Source organism: Narcine bancroftii, chromosome 7 (assembly GCF_036971445.1).
Source record: "Narcine bancroftii isolate sNarBan1 chromosome 7, sNarBan1.hap1, whole genome shotgun sequence".
In the NCBI taxonomy this organism is placed as follows: Eukaryota; Metazoa; Chordata; class Chondrichthyes; order Torpediniformes; family Narcinidae; genus Narcine; species Narcine bancroftii.
In genome coordinates, this window is record NC_091475.1 from 3,047,054 (window position 1) to 3,072,001 (window position 24,948).

Genomic DNA, 24,948 nt, shown 5'->3' on the forward strand with positions numbered 1-24,948 from the left:
GAAGGATATCGACCTCTCACATCTAGCAGTAGCTGTCAGTCAAACTGCATGGTGTTCAATGTTACTAGAGGGATTGAAAATAAATGCAAGCAATAGTCTGGCAATTACTATACTAAATTCCACTGCTTGCACTTCAGAGGACCACAGAGAATTTCACTATACTGCAATCATACCTATATTTCAGCAGACTTTACAGTCAGATGATGTGTAGAATCTGTATCCTCAATATATCCATGTCTTCTAAGGATTTCTGCTTCTGAAGAACAGTCACCTGTGCTTTGACAAATGCATCATAATTAAAAGGATGGGCACCTGCTTGTGAATGGAGATAGACACCATCATGAGAAATATAATGTAATCTACATGAAGCACCCAAAACTGGAGCTCAAAATGAGATCAGGTGCTGTTCAATTGTTGTTTAGAACTAGATATAGATTTAATACAAGATAACATACTTTCTCGTGTGAATAAATATCAAAGTTTCAATGGTTATGTATTTCAAACAAAAGGATTGCATAGAAGTACACAGAAAATAACTAGGTTTCCCATTGTTAATTTAAGTCAGATTTTTAATGAACCAAGACGCTATTACAAAAACTGAATACAAAATGATATGAAGATAAAATGACCACAATACAAAAAAAATCTAGCTGCAATGGAATTCTTTCACGGCAGTTGTTGAGGACAGCTTTATCTTCAATGAGTATTATACAAAGGAAATGATTTTGAAATTGAAATTTAAAAACTTAAGAGTACCTTAATGCAGACAGAAGCAATGTTGTTAAATTGGATTTCAAATAGAACTGAGCAATTCTCAATTATGAAAAATACTTATCGCCGTGTAGCTGGTTTCTTAATAAATTAGAAAAATAGGATTTAGTTTGAATAGATATTTTTAAATTAAGGGGTTGGGGAATAAATTAACACCTTAAAGCTCAAATATATATCCAATGTACAGCAGACTAGACTAGTAGGATGACTCTAAAACCAGGCAGTTATAAAAAAAAATTATGTGCAATCACCCAAATGAATTTTGGTTTGAAAACTTAAATTCAAGAAATGCAGTTGTCACATCTTGATTGCAAAGGATTGAAAAATTATGCTCAGTTAGTTACCACCTAACAATTTAGAATGGTTATTTTCTGGCTCAAAAAGGTAGTCCCACTTGGACATTTTATCCCCTTGACCAGTTTCTAAATGAAGATTAACGGAAACATTTGAGATTAGGGAAGCAGGCTCACTCTCAATATGCACATATTTAAAGGTTATTTTTAAAATTTTAATGATAGAAGGCTCTTCAGGCCAATGAAACCCATTAAGTAACCACCCCTATATATTTTACAATGAGGGAGGAAACTGGAGCACCTGGAAAAAACTCACGCAGGCCACGGAAACATTCAAACTCCTTACCGACAGTGCTCCATTCAAATCCGGGTCACTGGCGCTGTAATAGCATGGAGCTTACATCTACGCTAACTCTGTCACCTTAATTTATTATTTAATTCATTGATCAGAGATAAAGAGCTATACAAAGTTAATTCACTAAAAAAACCTATAAAAATCCTATTGAATCCCAGTTTTAATAGCAAATTTTACTACAGTTGATATGAAATATACATGTTGTCCTTTTAAGTATGTTCACCATCTTCAATTTCCAATTATTTCTCCAAGTTTTAAATACTATTTACCATACACATTAGCTATAATTTTTATTCCCATTCAACAAGGTATTCAATTTTAAATTACATTTCACAAATAGATAAGTTATAAGCAAAATTACTAACATTTTAAATATAGGAGGAAACATTATTCTTCTGACAAAAGACAATGACTGCTTCAGTGCTACCGCTGACTCCAAAATATAGATGTTAAATCAGCAATTATTCAGTGAAGAGCCCCTAAAGAATAAATTATCCTTCAGAAGGCCTGATTTTTTTTTCTGCAGAATTATTTTCTAAAGTCATCAGTAGTAGATTAAACCCCCCCCCCCCCCCCCATCGAGATTCAATTCAGCGGTTCCAGTTAAAATTATGCAAATGAGTTAAAGGACTGAGCACGACAGAGATCTGCAAACGTGTAACTATATATTCATGAATTTCACGGAGGAAAATGCTAGCACTGAACAGAAATATTTGGTACCAGAAATAAGAAAACACCAAATGACATCAAATTAACTAAATTTGTCAAAAATTTAATATCCTGACAGTTTAGTCCTTACAATTTCCCAAAGATTAATCTTTTTACTCGTTCATCTCAAGTCAGAAGAGATACTGTACATTGTAAGTTATACCAGTACACAGCAATATGTAAATCAATGCTCAATAATGCCTTACTGTTGCAATGTCAGTGTACAATGAAGTGTGCATTCACACTAGTTTATTGTCAGAAGTACTTTATATACAACAAAATGCCACATTCATATTTCTAACCTCAAAGGCCAGAGTGTTTATAAATTTCCTCATTGCAACTCTTTAAAGAGATCACTCCATTCATGTATTAAATACCAGCAAATGTTGCACAACTATTTTTAGTTAAGATGAAATTGGTGTATTAGTAATAAAAGATATACCATCATGTGATGTAACAATTCTGAATCTCAGTGAAAATTAGTTTTTAACAAAGAAATTTACAGGGATCTTGATAACTCCAACTCATTCAAATAACTGGGGTGAAATAGCTGCAGACTTAAATCTTGCTCAGCCATTTTTCCAGTATTTAAAAATTTCTTCCAACTTCCTCTCTTTATATAGGTCACAGTCAGTGGGTAATGGGGGTCACACAGATATTGTGCAAATTAATTTAGATTAGGTATTAGAATTGGGTTTGCACCGAGAGACTCATTTGTGATCAATTATTTACTCAAAATGCTGCTCTACGTCATCTGATGTTGACCATTTATTGCAAGGGAAAGCAATGTTTCACCTTTACAAACAATAGATTTGGAAATCTGTTATTTAATCATCCATGTGTAACTTTGGAAAACAACAAACAAACATGCTAGTTGCTAATGTTGTACCATTATTTCTGCAAATTATTAAGTGATGGTCCAAATATTTCTTGGGACCTGTATTTGTCATTTTAAAAAAATAAAAACGGCTTTTCTTCCAGGATCAGTTCCATAAAAAATTACTTAAAAATAAATGGGATGTATTTGATCCATTGGTTAATATGATAAAGTGGGCAGATAATAAGTTAAATTTTAGCATAGAAGCATTTTAAAGTATCAGCATCAGATATTCATGGAGCAGGGTGCTCCAGTAGGTGGAGGAACAAGAGCTCCTAATAACTGTATCAACAACAAATGAAACTTGTAATTGGTGCATGTGCGAATGCACAGGTCTGGCCTAATGATCTGGTGTCAAATCTCAACATGCAGTGAAGAAACAACTAAAATCCAGACCCACAGCAATGGAGGCACCCATAATTGCCCTCTGAAATTTCATGAGAAAAATATTAAATTTTAGGACAATTTGGGATGGATATTGATGAAAATCTTGAAAATAAAAACCAACAGCAAGATAAAAATCTGAACCATCATATTTGCCCAAAGAGTTAACCCTCAGCTGATTTTGATATTTACCCCCAAATGTGGCATAACTGAAATAATTAGAAAGCCAGCTGTGAAGTGATGCATTTTAGAGGGTTAATGGCTGGTTTCTTAACAGTATGGAAGAACAGAGGGACCTTCTGGTCCAAATCCGTAGATCTCTCATGGTTGAGATACAGACTGATAGTGACAAATACCAGAGAACAAATGTACAAGGTGAGGGGAAGAAAGTTTAGGGAGTCATCATGGATAATTTTTTTTTAAAAGCTCAGCGAGAAGTGGGTTCCTGGAATACGTTGTCAGGGGTGGTGGTGAAGGCTAGTATAAGCGGGACATTTTAAAGACACTTTGACTGGCACATGGATGCAAGAAAAAGAGGGTTACGTAAGGAAAGTTTAGGTTGAGTAGGTCTATGTAGGTTGGCACAACATTGTGGGATGAAGGGCCTGTATTGTGCTGTGATGTTCTATGTTCTACATCTGTCAAGATGACTGCTGTGAATCAAATGTAACCTTTAGAACTTCAGCCATTTTTAACCTTTCATAATATATACTTTGGACTGGGACCATGGGTAAACTACAGTACAAACACCATTTCGAACCAGGTGGTGGTTGGGTATAAAACCAGTCTCGGAAAACAGGGACACGGTTTATATGCGCTTGTTGTAATTAATTGTAATTAATCAAAGCTAAGCATTTTCAATCAGCGATCATGATTTTGGATTTTTGTAAAAGCTTTAAGTAATGCATCCGGAAGAAAGAACATCACAGGTGATTGTCTTTATTACTAAGTTTATGGACTAATTTAAAAATAGTAAGTGCAATGGTTCTGTCTTTGTAAGAGGGCATAACTTGAATTATTAGATTACAAAATCAATAAATCTGGGAATCTGGAAAGGAAAAATGTAATCAGTGAAACACTGATTATTGCAACATTTGGCAAACTCAAATATTAATGCTGATTCATTTTTTTCCCCCAAAACCTTTTTAGCATTTCTGAAAAAGTTTATTTTTATGGAAGCAAAAAGTAATCTCACAAATACATTTTAATTACAATTATTTATGCATTTTGCATTCATGTACTGAATTTTTTTCAAGAACATTTTAAAATATAAATTTTAACTGTCTTAATAGCTATAGCTTTTATATTAAATGTTGAAATTTTCAGTATTTATTGATAGAGTGAACTGTGTATTGTTATAACTGTACATCACTGGATACAGTGAACTGTGTATTGTTATAACTGTACATCACTGGATACAGTGAACTGTGTATTGTTATAACTGTACATCACTGGATACAGTGAACTGTATATTGCCCCAGATAATAAGCTATTTTAACAAATTTCCTTCAATATTTACGCTGCTTATAAATGAACTAAAGTTTAGAGCTTTTTAAAAGTTTTTTGGCCGTTCTTGTTCTACCAAGAAGTAATAACAATTAATATAAAAAGTAGAAACAGAACAGGCAGCTTCTGGTGAGGAAACAAACCACAGCATTTTTACGGATTAGCTGCAGTAAATCTAAAGCTGACAAATCTTCAACACTGTGATGCTGTTACTGCAACATCTGCACTGGTAAAGGTCTGACAACTTTAATCATTCATCAGATTTTACACATTAAAAAGTCTTCTGTGTATATGTGAACACTCAACTGCATTAAGGTGCACTGGATACAGGGACGTCCGCAGGTTACCTGTTCTGAAATCTTATTGTACAAGAAATACAACCATGCACGTATGAGAATAGTTCAATGCAGCTGAAAAACCATATGGTTACATTTGCTGAGTTGTTACACATTTTCATTCAATGAACAAATCATGAAATTTACTAACTCACAACAGTATTCCTTTAAGTCATTAACAGAATTTGCCCATATAATCCATGTAAAAGACAACCAAAAATTCTATCTACATACCATTTTTGGCCAATATTAGCTCCTGCAAAACTCAATTTAAACATTATTCAATGCGATTGGAGAGAATAATCAGGTAAATTCTTCTGGAATGTATATATCAATTATGTAATCTCCCATATTATTGAATTATAGATTAAGTTCAACGGTTTACTGGGAACCAACTGAACAACATACACAACAATTAACAGTGTAACTTTTTTTTGGAATGAGACTGACTGGCAGTAGAAATTCCGATGGAGGGAAGGAGGGTGGACAGGAAGGAAGATCAGTACTAAAATGCTGGAACAGACAAAATGCTCTCTTTACTAGATTTTATTTTCAACACGTCAACAGTAGGCACGTATAACCATATCTTCTATTATTTCAATTGGAAATTTTGGGATCTCCACAAGTCTTTTTGTATAGAAAAACACCAAATAATTGAGTGAACAAGCTGTATTTTTGTTTAAAATGATTTAACTTTCAAAGATATTATGGAGACATACAATTTTTCAATAGAGAAAGGAATACTTGCTATTGTAAAACTTCTTTAAAAACCTTCCAATAAATAACACATCTAAAGAATATAAGCCTGCGGACGTCCAAAATTGGATAATATGTACAGTTTTAAAACTATGAACAACTAGGCAGTGAAAAACAGTTATGTTCTCACACACAAAAACACATCCAAAACATACAAAAATACTATATCTTAAACTACCAAGACAATTTATCATCTCATGCCATGACTTATAGAGCAATACACTGAAACAAGGAATTGACAACAAAGAAAAACAATATTATCCCAGAAATATACCAAAATATACATCTAAGCTTTGGAATTACTGAGGTTAGACTAATGTTTGCTGGGTAATTGCATTTAATACACAATTCTAAGGTTGCAAAGAAGAAACAAATCTTTGGTATCTGCATTAGGCGCATGTTAACATTTGTATTTTGCTTTGGGATAGAGCTTGTATGATCCTACAACCCCCAATTATTACTCAAAAGAAGTCCACCACAAAAACAAATCCTTCTGTACACAAAGAAAGTAGTCTCTATCTAGCACAAGGTTGAGGAATACAATGCATAGTTGCACAGTGGTATTAATGAAAAGGAGATGAAATCTTTATACGCAAGCTACATCTTTTTTTGTCTTTATTTTTTTTTCTTTCATAAAATCAATTGGCAGCATCCAGCTAGTTACAGTCAGTTCTGAAGAGCACCTCAATGTGTATCATCCAGATTACCCAGCCCATAGGGATAAATGCCCCTCAGAAGAGCCAATCCTACCACAGGAGTCTCCAGTCTTTTCACCAATAAAATAGTACATGGTGCTCCAGTTTCAGCTTTGGTAGAAAGAATGAAGCAGATTTCTCTAATTTATGCAATTCTTTAGTTTCTGTAAGCATTTCACACTTTAGAAATAAGAGTAGTATAGAACTGAAGACATAAAAAAATTAGTTCTTACAATCATTAATAAAGTCTTTGGTTTTATCAGCATAATGTAAGGTTACTGTCATGTACCAAAAGCACTAAGCATGGAGGAAAGTCCATCACTAACATTTACATTCAGAGTGATCACTATTCATCAGGGTATTTTTTTTATAATGGGCAACAACACCCTTACCTGATCTGATAGAAGATTGTCAAAACTGAACAGCCTTTTGATATAGAACCAGGATTTGTCCACTAGCACTTCTGTGCAATTGTTTACTTGAACCTGGCTAATGTTGACAGTGCTGAGGAGAAGAATAATCTCAACTGTTATGAATAAGCAAAGCAAACATATTCTAGTTTCCAATGAACACAAATGCACCATCTGGGTTTACACTTGCGAAAAACAAGTGCGGTTTTTTTTGTATTTGCTTGGGGTCATGAAGATCAACAATAGTTTTGATATCAACAACAGCTTCAATAATCAAGAGTCAAAGTTTAGCAATTTATCCTTTGACTGATCTAGATGCTTAATTGAAAATTCTAGTGCTAAGCAAGCCACCATTATCACAATTAGGTCAAGTTGTGTCTTGAACTCCAGAGATGAGTGATTTGCTTGCTGAATGGAGGGTTAGTATCTAACAAATCACTTGTGTCAACTAGTTGATTAACCTTAATATCTAGCTAGTTTACTTGGTTGAGAGTTAGCCTATGACTTACCCACGCTATTATGCAAACAACCCAGAATACAGGACATTGAGTGTGAATGTAATAGATTACCGAACATTTCAAAGAAGATGGTTCAACAATTTAGTTAAAATTCCAGTGGGAGATAAGGGGACATAGATATCAATGGCCTGGTAGTAAATTTAAATGATGGCAAAATCCTAAATTTTACTTATTCTGTCCATTTTGACTGTTGTTGTTCACTTGTCATGCTCGTGCTGGCTGATACATGGCAGATTTTTTTTAAAAAGTCTAATAAGTGGCAGGAGTGGGGGTGGGGGGTGGGAGATCAGGATGGGGAGTGGTGAGGGCATTAAAGCGAGTTACTTAGTCACGAGTTAAAAATGAGGTATACAATAGCTCCTGTACCTAGGTTAAACAGTAACACTATCATTTAAGCAATTGAGGAAGAAAATGAAATAATCAATAAGCAGACAGTAAAACCTACAAGGACCTTCATTTAAAAACTGAAATGATGATTAATGCATTGAATTTGGTATTTTTCCTCCTGCTAATTCCCATAGCATTAAGTGTCTTTTGTTAGACAAGTTGTCCTATTGAACACAGAGCAATATTACTACAAATGATGTAACAATCCCTTGTATAACGAATGAATTCATAGATTTTGCAAGTGACTGAAATTGCAATATTCATAACTGCTGACCCTACAGCAATATTTTTTAAATGTTTCAACATACTCAAGCCAAAATATAGAGGGGCATCACTAGGTCACTTTACCCCATATCAAATTTCTTTGCTCAGGTAGTAAATCTCAACAATGGATAAATTACTGCTCTTTAGCAAATACTACAGGTATCATTAACCCAACAATAAAACATTAACAAATAAGTTCTACTGCAAATCAATACTCTTACAATGACAGAAAAGTAATGGTCTGATTGTCCTACGGTAGAAATAATGCATTCAAATATCGGAAGTTGGCTTTAATCTAAGGTCACACAAAGTTAACTGGGCATACTTGTCTGGTATTCTTATAAATCAGGGAAATAAATCTAACAATTTCATTTTCTTCCTCAGAATTCCTTCATTTATTAACAACAATCTGATCCATGCTTTTGATCCAAGTGCTCTGATATAACTGAAATGCATTTATCAAGATTTATTTTTACATAATTTTCCAAGACTGGGGAACTTTTTACACAACCAGTCCCTAAAATAAGAATCAATTCTACCTTCATATCTGTTGGTTACATTTACTCTTTGTACAGAAAATACCTATGGCATCCAACCATCTGTAATTTCAGAATTCTTAATTTAGTTTATTGCTACTTTAAGGAATCATGAATTTTAAATATTTAATAACTGAATAATTAAACTGGTTTTCCTACCTTCATTATAGATTCATAGCATAGCTTCATTAGTAGTGTTAAAATCTATTTTTATCTACCAATTAAAAGCATACAATTTATTCTGCTTTCTTGGAAATTTTTTTTGAAGGAAAAGAGGAGGGAAAGAAAGGGAACACTGAGTTTAAAGGCACCACTCCTGATTGCAATCATCACTTTTTGCTCTCTCAAATATTTGTTTATACTTAAATAATTGTGCTAAAAAGTTTGATAAATTGTAATCCTATGTAACTGGGAATGTTTAACTGTAGCCATCAGTGATGTTTGCTTCAGGTCCTACCACACTAAAAAGACCAACAAATTCATGAAAAAATAGAACCTATGTGATGACGGAAACTTAGCCATGAATCCAACAATTTTTTTTCCCCTTAGAGGGCACAGCAAAGAAAGTATAATAAAGTTACAAATATCAGACATGCTTCCTTAAATCTGAGTCAGCTGCAACATTTTCATTGGGCTTTTCATATTGATAATGTAGAACTGGCTACAATATATCTTTTTAAAGTTTATTAGGGATAAGCAAGAGTTTTGGAATTTTCAAGTGTGAAAGACAAGACGCAGAAGAAGAAAAAGTGCTTTGCAAAATTGTCTGGATGCTGTAGCAAATGAACATTGATCTCCCAAAGGTTTATTTGTAGAATTCTAATGGAATGACATTCAAACTTACACATGCTACTGAATTTGTAATCTTGTTCACGTGGAAGGGATAGAAATTTCCCTTTTTGTAAAAATCAGGAAAACTTTAGCAACAATTTACATCTAAATAAATTGAAAATTACTTTTTGGGAGAAAAAGTAATGTTGAAATAATCATTTTTTTCCCCCCCGGTAATTATAGATCACATACCAGCAAAGAAATAGAAACGTCTTTCGATATACAATTCTCCTGAAAAATCTTGTGCCACAGCATTCTAATATGAACATTAGACCACCAGATAAAAAGTTTCTCAACTTTGCAATAGATGATAAAACTAATCCTGCTGAAGCATATTTCTTTCCTTCTTTCTCAATATTAAAAATTAATTGACTACAGAAGATTAATACCATTGTTATTTCAACAATGATTGAATAGTGATTGAAAAATATCTTTAATAGCAAACTGTCTTAGAGGTTTGCTGATCTCAAAACTTTTTGTCTTCCCATTCTGCAGAATACGACAACTATAACATGATGACACTATAAGTATGGTAAAGATAACTGCCTATCTAAGACTCTAGGACCTGTTTGGTGGAAAAAATAACTATATAGCTTGATATGGAATATTATAATGCACAACATGGGGACCATATTAAATTTCTAATAAAAAATACACAGTGAACATGACACTAACCAAGGTTCATACACGAGCATCAATACTGAACTTTTTGCTTCATATGATGGCACAAAAATGGTATTTGTTATATTGGGCTCAAAAGTTCTTGCACAACAACAGGACCTTCTAAATCATTGCTTAGAAGTTCTGTCAAGTTCAACAATAATTCTGAATATTGGTATGAAGCATGCTATTAAAAATAACAGCATTATTTGATAGCCATTTCAGAAGGCAGCAATGAAATGAATATTTAAGGGTGTGCAATGAAATGCATTCAAAATGTTTTCATGCTGTTAAAATGTATGCTATTATATACAAAGTATGTGTACATTAACAGACTAATAAGTTCAAGACAATTGTGCCCAAATGTGATGTGATATTTTCATAGCTAGACATAATGTAATGCAAAATACTTGAGATGAACCATGGACATCAAACAATGGTTAATAGGATTTTCGGATTGGAAAATGTGTCATGTAAGTAATAGTAGCCCAAAATATTTGTGCAAATTAGAAGGAAAAAGCTGCCATCAAATGATCAATTATATGCATTTTTCCCTAACTTATCTTGTGTATGAAGATTATTGCACACCCCTAATATCGGTTTGTACAGCTTAAGTTAAATCATGCCACATCTAATTAAATTTAAGTTATGAATCAAATAGATTTAAAATTCCTGTTGATACATCCAGTTTGACACTTTAAGATAAAAATGGAAATTGATGTAAATTCTAATTCCACCAACTAAATGCAAAAGCTAGACAAACTGTTCAACATCTGGAACTCCAAAGCACAAATCAAATGACTGGAGACAACCATGGCCACACATCTACACAACTAGTCTTTGATCAGTCTAGCAGGTGCTAGGAGTTGGATCTATTTTTGGTCAAGACTGAACTGCTTAGCAATGCTTTCATCAACAATATCAAAAAGTTAAAAACTTGCTCAACTATTCACGTGTCAAACACTATATTCAATATACAATGCAAATAAAGTGTTCTTTCATTTCTTTTTGTTTGGGAAATGCCTTAGTTGAACCCTCTACCATCCCCTGACATTGTTGAACAAAAGGCCAGTGGAAAATGAACATTTTGATATTGTTTAAACATGTACAAGACAAATTTTACCTAATTTAAAAACAATGAGGGGAAGATTGAAAAAAATTAGGCCACAATTTAATTGAGTTGCAGAGGTGATGTTTCTTTTGGCAAATCAATTTCTTCTGTTAATTATCAAAAACAAGTTTTAAGGAGAAAAACCAAATCCATACATCATCCAAAAACCAATAATAATCTGTAAATTTATAATCTTATCCATAAGGAATAGTTTTTGTGCTTGCAAAAAACGTGTAATTACTAAAAGATGCTGAGTTATTTATTTTTTCATAGAAATTGCAATGAATATGTTTGCATAAATAGTTTAAAGCCTTCTTTTACTGGATTTAAAATAGGTCACTCTACAGTGGGTATTATTAGTAATGTATTCTCATAATTTTTTTCCTATCCCTCCAAGCTAGTTCACTTCAAAGACATTACAGTATTTACATTACCACTTAAATTTTGGAGTCATACAATTTACACAAGAACTATTCAGTGCCTTACAGCTTTCAGACAGGACAACTGCAAAGTATGTTCATGGCAGCTCCTCAACGTCCAATACCAAGTCAATTATAATACTCTAGTGGAATATTAGTTTCCTTCTATCACATTCCAAATGGAGCTCTGAAATCTATTGCTCACTCTACTCTACCATGATAAACCTCACAACAACAATTGACAAATCATTATTTCAGCAGCATTTAAAAGCAGAAAAAACACCTATTTGGTAAATAGCAAAATATTCAGAAGGAAGTGAATTTAAAAAAATCAATTTGCCATTAGAATAACCCTTGGAAGGGAAAAAATTAGGACAGGCAACAAATAAACCTAAATAATTTAAGGGCTTTGGAGAGTGGGACAGTAGACCCAATAGGAAAGGTTTTTCAATGACGCAGCATAAGCATGACAGAACAAATTGCCCCAATGAGCTGCAGGGTTCTTATCAAGTATTGTGGAAGATCCATTTCTTGAGTTTGCATTTGAGAGCCAAAGTAAGTAAATGCACATTTAATAATAAAATTTGTGTGTGGAGAACTTGGGGAGCTACTATTTCAAGAAGTGAGATATTGCCACTCATAAGAATACTATTTTACAATCTATGTAAAACAGGAAAGAGGAAAGAAATGGAGGTCCTACTTGACAAAGATGAAAATTATCCATGTGTATCAATTACATTGACCACAATCTGAAGTCAAGTGCTTGTAAACAGATCAGGTTCCCATGGGATTGGATTCAATGTGGTCAGTTTCTATTATATGGTTCATAACCTAGACAACTATGATGACGGCTTTGATTTAGTTGGCTGGTGACTCATGTGCCATTATTTTATTCTAAAACAGAAAAATAAATTTTAACTCAAGATTTTCCACACAAATTGGTTGCATCTCCAAGTAAGAGAACTGGAAAATTAGAGAACGAAATATCAGATACAAAATAAATAAATTGTCATGTGTCGCTTAACGTCCGTGATACATTCTGTGAAATAGGATGTTATGCGATTGGGACTTTATAATATATGCGGCAAAGCTATATGGGATACTGTAGTGTATCTGGATTGACCTGTAATATTTTTGAAAGAAAATTAACCAGAGAGATAATGCTACGACACTCAAGAGGCACGCGATACACGAGATTGGATGCTGCTGCCTACGAGTTGAAGCATACACTGTTATACAGTAAACTTTTTATTTGTAAGTAGGAAAAGTTCACATTAAACTAATGATAGAAAGTACAGTACATACATAAGCCAGTAACATAGGGGTTTATTATGACTATCAAGACAGATGTATTGTTATATACGTACTGTACCATTATACGCCTGGCAGCGCAATCGCTTTGTTACCTTATGGGACCACGAACGTATAGGCGGATGGAAGTTGCTCGAACGGACGTTATGGAGTGCAATTGTAATGCAAATTTCATCCAATTGACACTTCTGATCATGGACACAAATCCCAACAGATTAACCCAAAATCAATCTTGGGAGGTTTCTCACAGAATCATTAGATATTGGCTCATCAAGATATAAAAAGTGTAATAATGGTCTGAGAACAAAGCAAAATCACCATGACCCAATCTAATGCTCAAAATGAGGTGTATGTGCGTGTGTTTAATGTACATCAAAATTATTTGGCCTCATCGAATGTAATCTTGAATTTAAACAATTGAAGGCAAAGATGAAATCTGAATTTAAATGTGATTAACAATCCAGAACTTGGAAAAAATAACTTGTCTGAGAAGTGATGAACACTACCAGACTGCCATAGAAACTCATCGGGTTCACCAGCTTGCCATCATGAACTGGTCTTGCCTTTATGTAACCACAGACACCTATCCCACTCTTAGATGTCCTCTGAAATGGCTTAGAAAGCCACTCAGTTGCTGGTGGCTTAATATCAGCTTCTCAAGAAACAATTAGGACAGGCAACAAATAATACCCTTGAAAATGAAGCCCAGATTTTTTTTTTAAAGTGAAAAAGGAACATCTAAAACATTAATCATAAATATGATAAATATGTGTATATATTGATTTCAATCTCTCTAATTAAAATTGAGATCCATGCAACATATAAAGCATGAACAAAACAATGCATTCCTGGGGTGTGGAAACATGGGTCAGGTAAGAAGTCTCACATAGCCTGCTTTATTTAAGAAACTTACTTTTTCATGCATCTTCAATGAAAATCTAACAATACATGTCCAGTTTTAACTCAACTGCCTGAGGAAGGCAGGTGGTACAACCACAAAAAAAGTAACAAATGAATTTTGGAATTCTTCTGAAGTGCTTTGGCTATAAAGATTTACTTCCATCTGGTTAAGGAATGTTTCTTAGATAGATTTGAAAAATTCTGTATGATCAAAAACAAATATTTTTAAAACAAGATTGCAATGCAAGGAATTGTGGACCGACTAAAAATATTACAATTAAATATTTTAGGTCTTTCTTCTCTGCCGTAACAATTCTATGATTCTAACACATAAGCCAAATCAAAACAAGGGTAAATCACATCTAACATCAGCATCACCTTATTTTAATTGGCAACTTCACTTCAAATATTTATCAAAATTCTATTCAAACTGGATCAAATGAAGTATGATCCCTCCTTCTGAATTAATTAGTTTCCAAATACATTTTAAGCGTTAAATTTGATTTCCCTTGTCTACCATTTAGTTTCCGAAAAATGTGATCAATATGCATCCGAGATGCCCAAATCACATAAAGGAGCAGTGTGAAAAGTTGGTGCAGATAATGGAGGAACCAAAACAAGACTCTTAATGAAAATTATACTTTGATTGTGTCATCTTCAAAATACACTTAACAGGTTAAGATTTTCTTGGCAACATACTAATCGATAATGGTATGAAGTAAAATATCAACCCATTGAGGAGAATTTCAAAATGAAGAGGTTTTCCCCCAATTCTATTTTCCAATTGCTTATTCAAAAACGTCCACATTTTAAAACGATCCCAGCTGAGTTCAAACCTTAACTGTCAACTGAGAGAATTTTCTCAATTCGTGAATCACTTCCTCTGCCAACTGCCAGCATATGGTTTCGTTCTGCACTTACAAATGAAATAGCTTTAATTCTCCATGTTTTTTTAAATATTTACTATTTTACTCAGAGCAAATTTCTAAAAGTGGAACATCAATATCAGCATTATCTTATCTTAATTACCAATTTTTTAAAAGCTTTATCTGCTAAACAGTAAGAATTGTATTCAACTGGATCTATCAAATTCATTCGTATGTGCCATTTTTCTAACAACTTGGTTTCTAATCAATTAAAATTATTTTTTTAACTGTGGAACACAGATGATTCAGAAACTATAAAATCCTTCAGTCCTTCCAAAGGTGTAACAGTTAATCTTAATCAAAATCTACTATCTCCGAAATATTCCACAGTAGCTTCAATAAACTAACTACTGAAAATAGCCTGGCAAACTACTCATTTCCCAGATGCATAATTTTTTAAGTACACAGCCATCTGTTTTTAAGTCTTTAGCAAAAATGCCCAATCGATATGAAGAACAGGCCAACCCTAGAAAATCACCTCACTTCACCGAAAATTAAGGAAATTTTATTTTTCCACTGTTATATTTGCAGAACAGGATAATTTGGCATTAAGCACTAATTCAATCTAGCATCAAAAATGATGTTTCTGTGGGGAATCAGTCGAAAGTCAACTTTCATTGCATAGTTTGTATTTTTGATGTATCATTCACTCTTTGAAGGAGCCCGAAAGTATGCACATTTTCACCTTTTTTTTGTATCATTGCACATTGGGAAATCAAACAACCGGGGCAGATAGCCATCGAATTTGACTATTGGGTACCGGAACTATAAAATGAACTGAAAAATTGCACATCTTTGTCACAGAAAAAATAAAAGATGGAAGTTTAGATTTATGCACGTGCTCCAAACATTTCCCACTGGTCCAAAGCCCACAATCTATTACGTGGACAGCAATGATATTTCTCTAAAGATATGATGGACTACTCCAGTCAAAATGGTAATCATCTAGGATAAAGGTATTACAGTGGTACAATCTTGAAGACACCAATACAATTGGTCACAAGATCTATTTTGTACGTTTTGTACTTAGAAATAGTATATCTTGAAACGTAACTTCCATAACACAACTAATGCCAGTCTACATTTAACCATCCAGTAAATTTGATTTGCCCAATGAAAATTGGTTGCACCAGACTCTTGACAAAATGGTTATAACTTTGCAACATAAAGTCCATGTTTAAAGTTCCTTTTACCTGAAAAATTATATTAAAAAGTAGAAGATAGTAACTACCTTTTAAATAGTAGCAACAAAATTACTGATGCCTATTAACTGCACTCATGCAAACAATGTCATTGGTACAGCAGCTAGGTAAAATTGACTTTGGTTCAAGCTTCAATAGCTGTCCATATTTGGTAGGCAGCTATATTCATTTAATTTGCAGTTTGGTAACATAATATTACCAACACTGCAATTTTTATGTCTTGAAAAGGAGATAAATATAGTTACTAACAAGGAACAGAAATGGTGGCTGTCAATTTTTTAAAAAAAGGATTGGAAAATTGGATGAGCTGCTTCTGATCATTGGTACCAGCATAAAGTATAGCACTGACCATGCAAATTACAACACCAAATTAGTTGAAGTACCCAGCTGATTTAAGGAAATTTACACTGTCTTTATGCAGCAGTTTGGGCAAACAACATGATAACAGGCACAGAGATATCCAGATGAACACTCACTTGATTCAAACCTTATACTTATTTAACAATCAAGGTGTGTTAATCTGGAAAAAAATTATGTGCTTCTTGACTAAAGAAAACATTTACCCCACAATCATTTTCAGTGTGCAACTCAGCACAAAGTAACTCAGTAAATTGCTGTTAATTTACCAGAAGATACACCCTCTTTTCCCAAGTATATTTTATAGAAAATGACAGGCACCATTTTTGCTCGATGTGAACTCCAATATTCTACTCCAGTCCTTTAATTTTTGGTTTCAATACGCTTACAGCAATGGTTCTAGCCATACTGTGCATACTGTAAGCCTTTCATCTCACAGCAAACCTATTTTCTATTACTGATAAACAAACTCCAAACTGAGGCAACGCAAGATATGTTAACAAGCTCTGTAAGGGACACATTATCCAGTTTCTAGAAAATAAACCTTTTTAGAAACTAGGTCATGATTTTTCCCCATTGGACACTCTATCATGGCTGGCCCTACTTGGATTGTAGTTTGCTCATCTCTACCATATCCCATAATGGTTTCAACTAGCTTCAGTATCTGAGCACAGACAAAGTATTACTTAAGATCCACTGGCTTTAACACCCCCTTCATTTCCAGTTCAGCCAAGTGGATCAGTATCTCTGATGACATGATATTAGCCATTAGATTTAGGTAGGGCAGACAAACTTGGGGAATCTTAAAAACAATTAATGTTTTTAAAATCATTAGTTCACAAACTTCTGTCTCAATGCATCTATCCTTGAATCTTTCCTACAAAAATAACCAACAGTAAACCACTTTATACAAATGGTGCATAAATCTACAGTGTACCCGACAAGGAACAACTTATTTTAAAGAAAGAAAACCATTTTGAGAGACATTAGCTGAACAACAAAATTTAAAAGAAGCAACGTCATTTTTTTTTAACGGTATACACAAGGAAAAAAAAGATGCACAAGCATCCCAAGTACAGGCCTGCCTAATCTGTACCAGTGAAAGAAACCCATGCTATTTATACATGATATAAACACCTTTATGAAACCAAGAGGCCTGTACAACAGACCTAATTAAAGTAAACACACCATTAAAAAGAACTAATAAAATAGATACCAAGAGGAGACAGAACCCTTGCCTATGCATTGTTAATGACTCCTATATTGTTACGACCGTCTGAAACGATAAATATTCACGTGTTTCCTTTTTTGGTAAAAGTCTTTTTTTTGTCATTGATGACACAATCCTGAAAAACAAGCAAGTTAAAAAATTTAGGCAAACATCAGTTTTGCTTTTGCAGGAAGCAGCCGACTACACATCCCATTACTGGATGAAATGATCCACTTCAGGGATTACGTTTCATTGAGCCTTGGTGGTGTTGGTGGCCCCGCCTGCCGATGTCACAGTGAACGAAGAGCTCTGGCTGGAATCAGCTGACATAGAGGCCATCTGAAGACTGGGCGCATGCCCAGTTGTCCCGGCAGCAGATATCAGGCTTACGGCTGGGTTGCTGGTGAATAAGGAGAGGTTTTGTGGGTTCAAAATAAGAGGGGCTGTAACGATGTTTGGAGTACTCCCTGCATTCGCTGCATTTGCAAACAGTAGATTTCCACTGGCATCGAGAGATGTAATAGGAAGTGTCCCACTAGATGCAAGCGCTAAGAGGAAAGAAGAAACGAGACAAGATTTGAATAAAAACATTTACAGATTTGTAAAGCAATAGATGAAATGGCAATTCCAATACTTGCATGAAAACATATTAACAAACAGCAAAAACATAACTGATGCTGAAAATCTGAATAAAAAAAATGAAAATTAAGAAAAGCATCACCTGATGAGAAACAGTTAATGCTTTGGATCAATGACCTTTCATCAAAACCATCATCAAATTGAAACAGAAAAATGGTAGCCAACTTGCTTAGTATTTCCAGCCTTTAAAAAACATTGAACATAATGATGAAATATTCTAGCTGATAAAAGATTTATTTGCGTCAATCACTGCTGATTAACATTAGAATGAGAAAGCCTTAGAATTTCCTGGGAATTATATCGATTTGGAGTGGATCTTCCAGTGCCAATTTAATCCCCAAGCTGATTCCAACTAGATCAGTAGGTTCATTTGTACAGAGCAGAGATCTATTTTAACAGCCAGATAACCACACTCCCATGCTAAATTAGCTCTCAAAGTCTGAATATTTGCTAATATAAAAATTCAATACAAGATATTTGAAATAGAACACTTAAAATGATGTGCTGGCACATTTGAGATAGCCAAATTGATCATTATCTTCTACAGTTGGACTCTACGTAGGAGTTGACACTCAGAATCTACGACAGGTACTCAAAGTATCTGAGAAACCCAAATCCCCAAAGATTTCAACAGGATTTCCAGAGCTAATGGTTAGAAGGCAAACAGAAAGAAAATTATTATTAATTAGTTTAATTTATTTTAAAACATCATTCTTAGTTAACAGCATTTTAGTTAACATTCCAACAAAGTTTTTAAATATATTTTAAAAAAACTGTCAAATGTCAAGCTCGATTTTTGTCCTTTTCTTCAGTCAGGCTCATTCATTTATGGGTGTATGTCTCCGAGTGCTGTCCGCCCCCAGTTGCCATTCAGTGCTTCTAGGGAATTCAGAAAGTCAGTGAAATAATTGGTTCACATCTGATCCGGAAAAATGGGAAACATGGAAACAAATTTTAGTTAGAGGGAGAGGTTCAGCACAACCTTGTTCATTCCTCCAAATTGGGAACAAAAGTAACCAGCAAAAATAAAAGATAACTTAGGTGATTAATATGAGACAAAAGTTAAGTACCTCAAATAAAAACAATCGTTATTTAAATGGTTGGATTTGGTCAGAAAATTTCAAAATATCTAATGCATGTCAGAATGTAACAGTTGTCATGAAGGATTTTAACTTGCACATACATTGGGCGAATCAAGCTGGTCAAGATGGTCTTGAAGAGGAGTTCATGGAATGTATCTATGATGGATTTCTGGATTAGCATGGAGGGAACATGCTATCTTAATAATTTTGCCTGCGTCATGCGTCCTGTGCAATGATGCAGGCAAAATTAATGACTTTATAGTTAAGGATCCTTGCAGAAAAAATAATCACAGTATGACTGATGTTTTCACATAAGTGGAGGAGGCTTGTCATATCTGTTTTGAGTTCTTTGAGGAAGTAACAAGTAGGACAGACAGTGGGTGTTGTTTACTTGGATTTTCGGAATGGCTTTGACAAGGTTCTGCTCATGAGGTTCTAAACAAGATAGGAGCCTATGGGAAAGAAACTACCATGGACACAAGATTAGCCAACTGGCAGAAGTCAAAGAGTGAGAATAAAGCAGGAATTTTCTGTCTGGCTGCCAGTGACATGGCATTCCACTGGGGTCAATGTTGGGTTTCCCTCTTTTTCACACCGTATGTAAATTATTTTGATGATGAAATTAATGGCTTTGAAAAGTTTGCAAATGATACAAAGATAGGTGGAATGCAGGATACCCTAAAGGTTAACTTGCAGGTTGAGTTGATTGTAAGGAATGCAAATGCAATGTAAGTGTTCATTTTAAGATAACTGGAATATAAAAGCAAAGATGTAAGCTGAAACTTTACAAAGCATTGATAAGACCATCTTGTGAGTAATTTTGAGCCCTTTATCTCAGGAAGGATGTGAGATATAGGTGAGGGTCCAGAGGTTTATGAGAATAATCCCAGAGTTGAGAGGGTTAACATATGAGAAGCATTTGATTCCATTGGGCCTTTACTTGCTGGTATCAAGAAGGATGAGAGGTGATCTTATGAAAAGATTCCAAATACTGAAAGGGCGAAATAGAGTGGACGTGGAGAAGCTGTATCCAGCAGTGTGAGAATCTCAGTCCAGAGGGCACAGCCTCAGAAAAAAAAAGGATATCCCTTCACAAAAGAGAAGAGGATAAATGTCTTCAATCAAAGAGGAGGCCAAGTCATTGAGTATATTGAAAGCATAGGTTGATAAGTTCTTGATTAGTAGGATGTCAAAAATTATGGGAGAAGGCAGAAGAATGGGTTGAAAGAAAAAATATAATCAACTATAATATGAATAGAGGAGTAGACAATGGGCTAAGTGGCCTAATTCTGCTCCTAAAGTTGTATGGTCATGTATCTAAGCTTGCTGATGACACAAAATTTAGCAGAAAAACAAATTGGGGAGAGGATGCTTAGTGTCTGCAGAGAGATACAAATAGCTTAAGTGAGTGGACAAAGGACTTGCAGATGAAGTACAATGTTGGCAAGTGTAAGATTACCCACATTGGAAGGAAAAATTGTAAAATGGTGAAAGATGGCAGCATGCTATTCCTCCTTCTTATATTCTTATGTAAAATCAATTTTGGGTTGCAGCCTCCAGAGGCGATTCAAGTTTAACTGGAACACCAATGCTTTCAAGAGCACTTTTCTCTGGATTAATAAAATGCTCATTCCCACCCTTTGTTTTAAGAAAGATGTTAACATGATAAGGATCATCAAATTCCAAAGCTACAAGATGCTTTAATTTCCTGCACAGTGAAGGGCTACAACCATCAAAAGTGTACTTCATGTATTTTAGCTATTCACTTTGTCCTTTGAAGTGAATTCTGCAATCTTCAATTTTTGAGAAAACAATTGCTTAAACAGAATGGTGTTCTAACATTTATTTCAGATCTAGCAATTTTTTAATCTGTTATTTTATCTGAGAATTAATCTCAGTTTAAAACAATAAACAAAATTTGTATATGTTCAATGATTGTAATATTTAGTATGCCCTTACCACTCTTCAACTTGTGACATGTGTTGCATAATCTTTTTTTTCTGTAAGAGCCTAGTAGACAGCCAAATAAAATTCATCAGGCAAGCTATGAATTATTCTCTTTGCTCTTCATGTCTGAAGGAATTTCCACTACAGAAAGATGGCCATTTGCTTTTGAGCATGGAGGCCATATAAGTTGGTGGCCAATTTCAGCTGTTGAAGTCCATGGGCGGCACAACACCTTTACAGCGCTAGTCATCGAGACTATGCTGTTGTAAGGAGTTTGCACCTTCTCGCCGTGTGTGCATGGGTTCTTCCCAGGGGCTCCAGTTTCCTCCCATTATTCAAAACGTACCGAGGTGTAGGCTGATTGGGTGTACAATGGGCAGCATGGACTCATGGGCCAAAATGTCCTGTTACTGTGCTGTATGTCTAAAAAAGTGTTTGAACCTTTGTAACATCATAGATTGACAGGTGGGTGGTGAGTTCAGGAACAGATGGTGAAACAGGAGCAGCAGTGGGCCATTTTGCACTACGGAATCTTTTTGAATGGAGGAATAGGCAAAAGATCTTTCATCTCAGTGACGTAGAATGGTGCTTACCCCATATGCTATGATTCCTTTAAAATCAAATATTGATCTATGCCTTGAAAATAGCAACTTTTCCATGCTGACTCAACTAGTCCAGTTTGTTTGTGTTCAGCCCATATCCATCTAAACCTTTTATTTCCATGCACTGCTGTCTTTTTAACATTAAAATTTAAAATTAACATTACAATTGTCCCTGCCGCTACCATATCCTCTGGCAGCTCATTCTAAAAAGCCTCCACCCTCCAAGTGAAGAAGATGTCCCTCACCTCCTTTTAAATTTTTCCACCTTCATCTGAAATCAATGCTCTCTAGTTCAGGATTCCCCTCCTGTGGGAAAAGTATTGCGTCTATTATGCTTTTATAAACCTATGCAAGGTCCCCACTTAAGCCTCCTGTGCTCCACATACAAAGGCATGCTGACTATCCCTCATCACTCCTTGTTTTTCCAAATGCATGTAATCTCTGTCTTTTAGAATCCCCTGCAGTAACTTACAGATATATATGGCTGGTGTTCAGGTCAGTACTTCCCTGGCTTGTTCTTGCAGCCTTTCTTAAATAAAGGCACATTAGCCACCCTATCGTCCGTCACCAGACTATGATGCAAATATCTCTGCCAGAGCTCCTGCCGTTTCTTCACAAGCTTCCTACAATACGTTGAAGAGTGGTAAGGGCATGCTAAATATTACAATCATTGATCAGATCCTGGAAATTTATCTACCCTCATACCTTTTAACACCTCCAGCACTCCCTCTTCTATAACATGGACTCTCTTCAAGACATCATTATTTGCTTCCCTGAGTGCCCAAGTATTCATGTCTTTCTCACAGTAAGTGTAGATGAGAAATATTCTTTTAGGACCATTTTCTGTTATTCACACACAGTTGATTTTTAAAGGGCTATATTCTTTCCCTAGTTTCTCTTTTGCTTTTAATGTACTTTAGTATATTAGAATTTTCCTTAACTTTATCTACCAGACCCATTCTTGCCCTTCTTATTTCTTTTGGTGAACTCTAACATTCTCTCGACTGCTCAAAGGATTCATTTAATTTCAATGATCTATAACCAATGTATGACTCCTTCTCAGCCAAAGCTTCAACATCTCTGGTCATCCAAGGTTCCCTAATCTTGCCAGCCTTGTCCTTCATTCCAACAGGTATATGCCTCCTCCTGAACGTTCCCTACCTTTCTTTTAAAAGCTTGCTGCTTGCCAGATATCCCTTTATCTGCAAACAGTCTCACCCAACCAGTCTTTGCAAGTTCCTTTCTGATGCCACAAAATTAGCCATCCTAATTTAGAATTTTTAAATTGTTATGGAATAAGTTAATTCAATAATAGAATAAAATATACATTAAGGGGTTAAGTTAGATTGTGAGGGTTTAGGTACACTTCACAAATAGCTCTTGCATTTTAAATGAGATGTCTATGCCAAAATGTGGACTCCATGTTTGCCACTGACTTCACAGAAACCATGAAGACTTCATAAGTAGCTATTAATTGGATTGATGCTGTAGAATTGAAATGGACTATTGTCTTTAAAGGAACAACACATTTGAACAGATGCCCAGGCTTAAGAACTGAAATCCTGTCACTATTAAGACTGATGCCAGAAGTTAAATTGCTGGTTGAAGGTCGCTGTCCTAAGAAGAGTCATATGGTTTTGCACAGAGAGAGAGAGAGAGAGAGAGAGAGAGAGAGAGAGAGAGAGAGAGAGAGAGGAGAGAGAGAGAGAGAGAGAGAGAGAGAGAGAGAGAATGAAAACACAGTCAGTTTTATTCTGGTGAAGGCTTCAAAATTGGGAGACTTGGTAAAGACCCCATATGAAGACCAAGTTCAGCCTATTCTCAACCCTTGTAGTCAATTGCAGAGGCTGTGGCTGGTTAATGTGTTTCTCCTGAAATAGAAGAAAAAGAAGAACTTTTTGTGGTAACCTGGAAGAAGAGGTTATCTTATGGAAAAACCCACGGGGGGGGCGGGGGGAAGTTTCTTTGGCAAGACACTGACGTGGTTGATTGAAGGAGATCAGTTTGTGTCCAATGAACAATGAATATCTCTCTGAAACCAACAAAGACCTTCTTGAGCGGTAACAATTTAAGTGAAAGCACCAAAGCACAATATGGAAAATTGCCTGATTTCAGTGAACTTGAAGAAGTGAAAAGTGAATGAATGAACAAGGAAACAAAGAACTTTCCTGAACACATACACATACACATTACATACACGTGCGCTTAGAATTAGAAGGGCATTAAGTTAGTTTAAGTTAATAGTAATATGTTAAATATTGATTTTGTCAATGGAGAAGGGTTCGGAGAGCTCATTGCTGTATCTGACCCGACCTTGTTGGTTTTCGTGCAGTTGGATAACCATGTTGAGGAACTTGGGGGGGGGGGGGGGGGCATCCGAGGCGCTCTAGTATTTGCCATAGCCCTTTCCTGTTCACCAAAGAAGAGGTACAAGGACTGCCTAAAGAAATCTCTTGGTGCCTGCCACATTGACTACCGCCAGTGGGCTGATCTCGCCTCCAACCGTGCATCTTGGCGCCTCACAGTTCGGCGGGCAGCAACCTCCTTTGAAGAAGACCGCAGAGCCCACCTCACTGACAAAAGACAAAGGAGGAAAAACCCAACACCCAACACCAACCCACCAATTTTCCCTTGCAACCGCTGCAACCGTGTCTGCCTGTCCCGCATCGGACTTGTCAGTCACCAACGAGCTTGCAGCAGACGTGGACATACCCCTCCATAAATCTTCGTCCGCGAAGCCAAGCCAAAGAAAGAAAGATTGATTTTATTATTTTATGTGTGAAGAAAATTAAAAATGTAAGTAACCACAGTCTTGGTGAATTTCTGTTGCTGCTAGTTTTTGGAATCCTCTGGGCTCATAACAACATATATCCTCCTTGGGTAAAAGATTTACTCTCCATTTGGGTAAGGAATTTCTTCTTATCCCTGTCCTGGCCAATCCCTTGATTTTGAGGCT

The 24,948-nt window shown here is 35.2% G+C and overlaps 1 protein-coding gene across 8 annotated transcripts in view; it reads right to left on the reverse strand.

The window, feature by feature from the left end:
* Positions 1–4,579: 4,579 nt before the first annotated feature.
* pou2f1b (POU class 2 homeobox 1b) overlaps positions 4,580–24,948 on the reverse strand; it is a 188,712-nt gene continuing 168,343 nt past the window's right edge. For all 8 annotated transcript variants that reach the window (XM_069888491.1, XM_069888489.1, XM_069888487.1 and 5 more), the window contains one exon: positions 4,580–18,270. In XM_069888491.1, coding sequence (XP_069744592.1) covers positions 17,972–18,270 — 299 coding nt within the window. In that variant the 3' untranslated portion in view covers positions 4,580–17,971. The remainder of the gene's footprint in view (positions 18,271–24,948) is intronic.